Source organism: Quercus lobata, chromosome 10 (assembly GCF_001633185.2).
Source record: "Quercus lobata isolate SW786 chromosome 10, ValleyOak3.0 Primary Assembly, whole genome shotgun sequence".
Taxonomy (NCBI): Eukaryota; Viridiplantae; Streptophyta; class Magnoliopsida; order Fagales; family Fagaceae; genus Quercus; species Quercus lobata.
The window spans coordinates 53,399,672-53,408,195 of NC_044913.1; the positions used below are offsets into that span (position 1 = coordinate 53,399,672).

The 8,524-nt window shown below is 44.2% G+C and overlaps 1 protein-coding gene across 1 annotated transcript; it reads right to left on the bottom strand.

Annotated features, from left to right (window-relative positions):
• Positions 1 to 5,905: 5,905 nt before the first annotated feature.
• Positions 5,906 to 6,595, bottom strand: LOC115964956. Its single transcript, XM_031084174.1, has one exon. It carries the CDS (start codon positions 6,593 to 6,595, stop codon positions 5,906 to 5,908), a length of 690 nt encoding a protein of 229 aa, XP_030940034.1.
• Between the last annotated feature and the right edge of the window lie 1,929 nt (positions 6,596 to 8,524).

Below are 8,524 nucleotides of genomic sequence, written 5' to 3' on the forward strand. Positions count from 1 at the left end.
TAACCCATTCATCGTGGCCAACTTGAAGAAGAAAAGGAAAGAGGAGGTGGCCAAGGAGGGGGAGGTGGTCTCCTAAAAGGAACCCAAGTAGTAAAAGATGGCCAAGGGCCAGGAGATGGCCTCCTTGGTTGAAAGCAAGGAGGACCATAGCGTGGTCGAGGTACGCCCTCCTACCCTAGTGTGGGATCCCCGACTAGAGCTGGAGGGGGCGGCCATACCATGGAGCTCCTCCATTAAGGAGTTCTAGAAAGGGCACGTCCATAACTTGGCTAAGGCCCTAAAGCAGCCCCTACTACTACCCAAAGATATGGCTGCGCTGTAGACCATGAGGCAATAGGATTCTTTTCTGACCTTGAAGAGGGACTTAGCTTTGGTAAGCTTCTTGTTATGCTAGATTGTCATGATAGGTTGCCATTTTCCATTTTTTTTTTCTGAATATTTTAAACATAGAATTCCCTTGTTTTTTTTGCTCAGGTCGTCCAGGAGGTATTCATGGCTGAGGAGTGGGTGAAAGACGCCCGCAACGAAGCCAGGGTCGAGGCTATCCTTTGTGCTGAGACCAGCAAGGCCCTGGGTGCAGTGGAGCAGAAAAACCAGGAGTTGTCCACGAAGCATATGGCGGGGGAAAGGGAGAGAAGGAGCGCTGAGGCCGGCCTCATGAACACCCAAGACTAGGCTGAGGAGCAACATAAGAAGCTTCACTATGCTAAAATAGAGCTGGCCACGGCTAAGTAGCAGTTCTCGGACTTGAAGGTAGAGCTTGGGAAGGCCAAGGAGGTTGCTCGGATGGCCAAGGAAGTGGCAAAGGCTTCGGAGTAGGCATCTTATGATCTTGGGGTGCAGGAGACTGAGATCCATTTGGCAAAGGAGCTGGTGGAGGTTTGTAGAGACTATTGCAAGGAAGAGTGGGCAGAGGCACTCAATCTGGCAGGAGTCCTCACTTCTTTCAAGTGGAGGAAGGCTGAGAACATTTACTACCCTGCGGACATCCGTGAAGTTCCAGTTGCATTCCCTCCTAATGCTGCCTCTGCACCAACCTCCTTTGAGTAGCCCTCTATCACCTAGGCCTCTCTTCCTCCCGCTGAGGTTCCTAAAGGACTTGGCAAGGCTGGTGACCAAGGCCAAGGGGCTGAGGTGGCTAAGGGTAAGGGGGTTGGCTAGGGTGGTTCCCGGCCAGAGGATAAGGGCAAGGGCAAGGAGGTCAATCCCCTGCCAGAGACCAAGGGTCTAGAGGCTACTCTTAAGCTCAAGGATATCGCTTCCAAGGCCAAGGATGCTACTCCTAAGGCAAAGGAGGCTGATCCCAAATCCAAGGAAGCTGATCCTAAGGCCATCAATCCTCCTGTCTCCTGCCAGGCAGCAAAGATGACCTTCTTCTAGCCAAGACATAGCTTAGGATCTTTTTCTTTTACTTATTGTTATTTTTTTATATGAAATTTTCCTTTGTTATGGCAGTTTGCCATGTTTGAGATGTAACTCCTTCCTTAATTAATGGAAAGACATAGACTTTTGCTTTTGTGGGACTTTGTTTTTCTTGCAATATTTGTCTTTGGTTGACTGTAGTTATTGTTTTGCCCCTTGTTGAGATTTTAGATTGATGATGCTTCTAAGGTTTAATACCCATACTTTAACAAAAGCTAATAGTAATGAATTTTTGCTAATTCATATAAATTACTCTCATGTAAATAGTAAGAAAAGTGGCTATCACCTTGATTAGGATATATTCTAACCCCTAAAGTTAACAGTTACTCTGGCAACTAACAGTCCAACTATTACCTTTCATGTAGTTAGCAGTGGAGTTGGATAACTTTACCTTGTCCATGGCCCTTGGCACCTAGTAACTCAACCCAAAAAACAAACTTTGTGTACCTTAGGTAAATAGCTTAAAGGATGAAATGCACTTTTAGATTTTCTTCCTAACCTCAAATGATAGTGAAGTTCATGTCTATCCAGGGTGTATAATCCCAGAAGGCCACCTTACCTTGAATTTCACCTAGCACCTCATTCCACAGTAGGCTTGTATGGTTATAAATGTTAATTTACCCAAGGCATGTGGTCTGAGAGACCCAAAATTACCAAGGTTCTGTTTAGCACTTAGAGAAATAATGGGAAGTATTAATTTACTCACGGCATATGGTCCGAGAAGCCAGACATGACCAAGATTCTGTTTAATACTTAAAGAAATAATGGGAAGTATTAATTTACTCAAGGTATGTGGTTTGAGGGACTAGGCATGACCAATGTTCAGTTTAATACTTAGAGAAATAATGAGAAGTATTAATTTACCTATGATATGTGGTCCAAGGGGCCAGACATGGCTAAGGTTCTGCTTAATATCCACTCAAGTAATTAGGAATATTAATTTACCTAAGGTATGTGGTCCGAGGAGCCTGACATGACCAAGGTTCTATTTAATATTCATATAGTTAATTAAAAATATTAATTTACCCAAGGTATGTGGTCCGAGGAGTTAGACATGACCAATGTTTTGTTTAATATTCATATTGGTAATTGACGCAACGCATAATGTCACAAATAAAAATATGGCAGAGTTGCCTTTTATTAATAATAGTACCTTCACAGGTTATTTACATTCCAAGGTTGTGGTACAACTTTTCGTCTAGATCTTCTAGGAAGTATGCACCTATGCCTGCTACTGAAGTGATATGGTATGACCCTCCCTAATTGGGCCCTAACTTCCCCCATGCTGGGTTTTTTGTAGTACCTACAATCTTTCTCAATACCAAGTCCTCAGGGGCCAATGGCCTTAACTTTACACTTGAATCATACCCCTGTTTGAGCTTTTGCGGATAGTATGCTAATTGAACCATGGCACTTTCCCTCTGCTCCTCAATTAGATCTAGGCTATTTTCTAGTAGCATTGGGAATCTAGTCTTTAGAAGAATCACAGCCTCAACCCTCTAAGTCATTGAAAAGGGGGTCTCCCCTGTTGACCTACGAGGGGTAGTCTGATACGTCCAGAGGACATGTGGAAGCTCATCCCCTCATTTGCCCTTTGCATCATCCAACCTCTTCTTGAATTCGTTCACTATGACCTTATTGACAGTTTCGGCTTACCCATTCCCTTAGGGATAAGTTGGAGTGGAATACTTATTCGTGATACCCAATTCACAATAGTATCTTCTAAAAGTTTTGCCATTAAACTAAAGTTCGTTGTCTGAGATGAGGGTATGAGGAATCCCAAACCGAGTGACAATGTTCTTCCACACAAACCTTTTGGCATCCAAGTCCCTAATGTTCGACAGTGGCTTGGTTTCAACCCACTTGGTAAAGTAATCAGTGCTGACCAAAAGCCATCTCCTGTTTCCTGCTGCTTTGGGGAAGGACCCTACAATGTCCAAGCCCTACTGAGCGAAAGGTCAGGGACTAGATAGAGGATTAAGTATGCCCCTTGGTTGATGAATGTTGGGAGCGAATCTCTAACAATGGTCCCACTTCTTCATGTATTCTTGTATTTCTCTTTGCATATTAGGCCACTAATATCCCTAAGTAAGGGCTTGGTGAGACAATGATCTACCTCTTGTATGGTTTCCACAAATCCTTTCGTTCAACTCTTCTAAGAGCGACTCCACTGCTTCAGGATGGATGCATAGCAAATATAGCCTAGAAAAAGAGCGCTTGTACAAATTTTGGTCCTCAGACAGCCAAAATTGGGGAGCCTTTCTTTGCATTTTGTTAGCCTCCCCTTTTTGCTTGGGCAAGATGTCATCCTTAAGGAATAGGACAATAGGATCCATCCAACTAGGTCTCTAAGTTGATGAATTTAGACCGTCTCCCTCTTCATCTCGGTAGGATTGCACAGATCCTCGACCAAGATGACCCGAGGTAGACTCTATGTTGAGGAGGTTGTAAGAGTGGCAAGAGAATCAACATGCGTATTTCTACTTTTAGGGATTTGGTGTAAGAAAAAAGAGTCAAATCCTGATTGCAAGAGCCTAGCCTGGTTCAGGTACTCTTGCATCCTCACATCCTTGACTTCCAATTCTCCCTTTACTTGGCCTACAACCAACCTCGAATCCGAAAACATCTCCACTATTCTTCCTCCCATTTTCTGAAACATAGCCATCTCCACCAATAAAGCCCCGTACTTAGCCTCATTGTTCGTGACTGAGAAGCACAGTTTAAGGATTTCTCAATGATGATCCTTTCAGGAGACACTACAACCAGCCCCACTCCTGATCTCCTTTGGTTTGCTGCACTGTCAACATGCACCTTTCAAGATAGAGGTCACTACAAGGAGATCATCCAAACTGATTTTCTATCCATGCTCGGCCTTTCACCGTTTTCTTCAAATGAAGGCTCGGTAAAGTCAGCTACTAAATCGGTAAGGACCTGGCCCTTTATAGAGGTGCAAGGCATGTATTTAATATCGAAGGCTCTTAGGATCGTTGCTCATTTTGCAGCCCTCCCTGTGTAATTAGCTTTCCAAAGCAGTGATAGGAGAGAGAGTTGGGTTAGAACCACAATAGTGTGAGCCTGGAAGTAATGTGGGAGCTTCCGTGTAGCATGCACTACTGACAAGATGGCCCTCTCTAATGGTAAATAGCGAATCTCTGCCTCATGTAATAATTTACACACATAATAAACTGGTATTTGCACCCCATAGTCATCCCGCACTAGTACCAGACTCATCGCATGCGAGGCTATAGTGATGTAATCGAAGTGGCCGGGAAAGATATTCCTTTAACTGTTGGAAGGCTGAGGAACACTCCTCCATCCATTCAAATCCTTTCCATTTATGCAACAACTGGAAGAAGGGCCTACACCTGTCCACTGACTGAGAAATGAATCGATTTAAAGCGGTAGTCATTCCTGTTAACTTTTGGACCTCTTTGGGATTCCAAGGAGGTTACAGGTCTTTAATGGCTCTAATCTGATCAAGGTCAACTTCGATTTCCCATATAACCTAGAAATTTGCCAAGGCCTACGCCAAAAGAACAATAAGTGGCATTAAGGCGCAGTTTGTGTTTCTTTAGTATCTCGAAAATATTCCCGAGGTCATCTATATGCTCGGACTCTACTTTACTCTTTATCACCATATCATCTATGTACACCTCAATATTTTTGCCCAATTGAGGTTCAAACATCCTAGTCATCATCCTTTGGTAGGTAGGCCTTGCATTTTTTAATCCGAAAGACATTACTTTATAATGGTAATTCTCAGTGGGTATAAGAAAAACAGTTTTTTTTTTTTTTTTTTTTTTTTTTTTTTTTTTTTTTTTTTTTGATCATCCAAAGCTAACGGTATCTGATGATAACCCTGAAAGGCGTCCAAAAAGCTCATCTGAGGATGATCTACAATAGCGTCCACTAATTGATCTATTCGAGGCAAGGGGAAAGGGTCTCTTGGGCAAGCTTTATTTAAATCTATATAGTCCACACACATTTTCCACTTCCTAGTTTTCTTCTTTATCACGACTATGTTGGCCATACACTCAGGGTAGAATACCTCCTTTATGGCCCCAACCTACTTGAGCTTGAGTACTTCCCCCTTGACAGCATTAGAATGTTCCCTATATGAGTGCCGAGGTGGTTGCTTCTTGGAGATGGCAGATGGATTGACGTCTAAATGGTGGCAAATGAAATATGGATCTACCCTAGGGGCATCGTAGGTGCTTCATGCAAATGCATCAATATTTTTCCTAAGAAAATCCATTAGCTATTGCCTCTTCCGAGGAGGTAGGCAAGCTCCTACCTGAAAGAACTTTTCCTTATTGTTGCCAATAACAAATTTCTCTAGTTGCTCGCATTTTGCCCCTTCTGCCACATCCCCTGTAGATAACACCGGCATCCTTGATTGCTATAAATCCTGCTTGGCAGTCCCGAAGGGTTCACCTCCAGCCTGATGTCTAATTGTGGCCATCTAATACTGCCTAGCCACAGACTAGCTTCCGACTAGCTCCTCGACCCGGTCCCCCGATGGGTACTTCACGTTCAAGTAAAGGGTGGAAGACATGGCTCCCAGGGCATGAAGCCAAGGTCTTACCACAATAGCAGTATAGGGGGAGTAGGTATCTACTACGATGAAATTCACTTCCACGACTTCTGACTCTGCCTGAATAGGTAGTCTAATTTGGCCCCTCGGGAAGACAATCTTCCCATCAAACCCTATTAGAGGGGAGTTATAGCAGGTTAGATCCTCGAGCCCCAGCTTTAGTCCCCTAAATAGGTCAAGATACATGATCTTTGCACCACTGCCTTGATCTTTCAGCACCCTCTTTACATCATATCCTCCTATCCTGAGGGTAACCACCAGGGCATCATTGTGTGGTTGCAAGGTTCCAACTTTATCCTCATTGGAGAAGCTTAAAGTTGGTCGGACCTCCACTCTACTCCTCTTCGAATCAGGAGGTAAGTCTTCGATAAATGGCTGAGCTATTGATAGCACCCTGGATGGCCGAGAACCCGTTCTCTCTGAAGTAGCAAGAATGACTTTAATTGTACCTAAAAAGGGTCTTATAGAAGTGTCTCTTTGAGCCCCTAACCCTGCCTGACTACTATGCTCATTGGGTTGATACAAGAATTGCTTTAGCTTCCCAATTTTAACCAATTGCTCCAAATGACCCCACAACATCTTGCAGTCTTCAATGGTGTGCCTCCGCTCTTGTGGTACTGGTAGTGAAGACTTTGGTTACGATTCGTGGGGTCTTTTCCCATCTTGTTCGGCCATTGAAAGTACGACTTGTTCTTAATTTTCTCTAGGATTTGGTGTACTGGCTCTTAGAACATAGTACTGAGTACCTGAGTAGTGGTAGACCAGGAATGCCTCGTAAAGTCTCTCCGAGGTTGGTTGTTATTATACCTATCCGACCTGAAGTCCCTTTTATCCTGAGGGACCACTTTAGCTTTCCCCTTTCCCTATTGCTGGTCCTCCTCGACCTGCTTATACTCATCAATCCGGTCCATGAGCTGACGCATGCTCCTAACAGATTTCCTAGTCAAAGACTTTCTCAGATTATACTCGGCAGGCAAGCTGACCTTGAAAGTCCTTATAGCCACATCATCAAAGTTCCCATCTATCTCGTTGAACATCTCCCTCTCTCATATGGTCATAGACAGTAAGGAATCCAAGGGTCAAGGAACCCTACTGTAAGTCACAAAACGAGCCCCAAAGGCCCTAGTAAGCTCCTTAAAGGAGCTAATAGAACCTTCCTTCAGACTATCGAACCATCTCATTGCCATGGGCCCCAAACTGGATGGGAACACTTTGCACATCAAGGCTTCGTTTTGGGAGTGAATAGCCATTCGTTGGTTTAAGTGGCTAACATCCTCCACAGGGTCCGTCTTGCCATTATATATGGTGAATGTTGGCTGAGTAAACCGCTGAGGAATCTTTCCCCCTTCAATTCTATGCGTAAACGATGATTTGGAGATCCGGTTAAAAGCCCTACTCATAGAATCATTGCTTGCACCTTCGCGAGATGGACTCTTACTTCTCCTTTTATAATGACGATCCTCCCCGTACGAAAAAGACTCTCTGGGAGGAGACCTGGACCTGGGCCTGTAGCTACCATTTCCATGATTATCAGAGGAGGGATTAGAATTTGAAGGAGTCCTTCTCTGTCACTAGTGGTGTAGCCTCCTGCGAAGACGATCAATCTCCAATTGCATGCTTATGGTATTTTCCTCATGAGAAATATAACTCTCGCCTCGAAACTGGCTCCTACTAGTATGTGTGGTGTGCACACTAACCTCGCGGTCCCTCTTTCGTTCAAGGTTGAGGAATTGGCCTTAACGTTGGGAACCAATAGACTCCTCTCGGTCTTGCCCCGATCGTACCATGGTTGGACGTTAAACTTACTAAAACTCAAGCCTTTCCCACAGACAGCGCTAGTTGTAAGGGCGGCATTTTGGTTTTTGAGCCCAAGAGGTAGAAGGATCCAGGCCCAAAGAGCCCAACACAATAAATTTGTAGAGAGTGGGCTTAAAAGTTAGGCTTCAATGGATCAGGCAACACACATAGTGGATCACAAATATTAAGAAAGCAAAGAAAGACAAGTTCTAAGCAAGGAAATCCTTCCTCGGCGAAGTCCGAGGAGAATGATTCTTGAATATAGTTCTTTTGGACTTGGGATACAATTTCAGTTCTTGTTGCTACAATGTGTTCTCTATAGATTTTCCGATCCCCTCTCCCTGGAGGGTTTCTTACATTATATAACTCCCTTTAGATGATTTTGGGCCTCCATTTGTTGATCGTCTTGGCCACTACTTGAGTGTTTGTCCCATCAGACACCTTCCCAAACCCCTTGTGAGTAGGGGTAGCCAAGATAGCACAGTTCAGGGGTCTTTTCAATATAAATGCAGTCAGGAGGTTTGGTGAGATGTAATAAATGTGGTGGCAGCCACCATTCCTTCAGTCATGTCAGGGCTAACTCTCTTCTTGAAACTCTTTCTCTATAGTATGACCTCTTCTAGTAACGTGCCACTGACGTGGCCTTAGTGTTCGAGCGTGTAACCTCCTCGACACGATAGTGGCCTCCTCGGCCATGGGTATGACCCGTGG

Coding starts and splice junctions, on each gene's coding strand:
- LOC115964956 (XM_031084174.1), bottom strand. CDS start 6,595: ATGTTGTGGGGTCATTTGGAGCAATTGGTTAAAATTGGGAAGCTAAAG.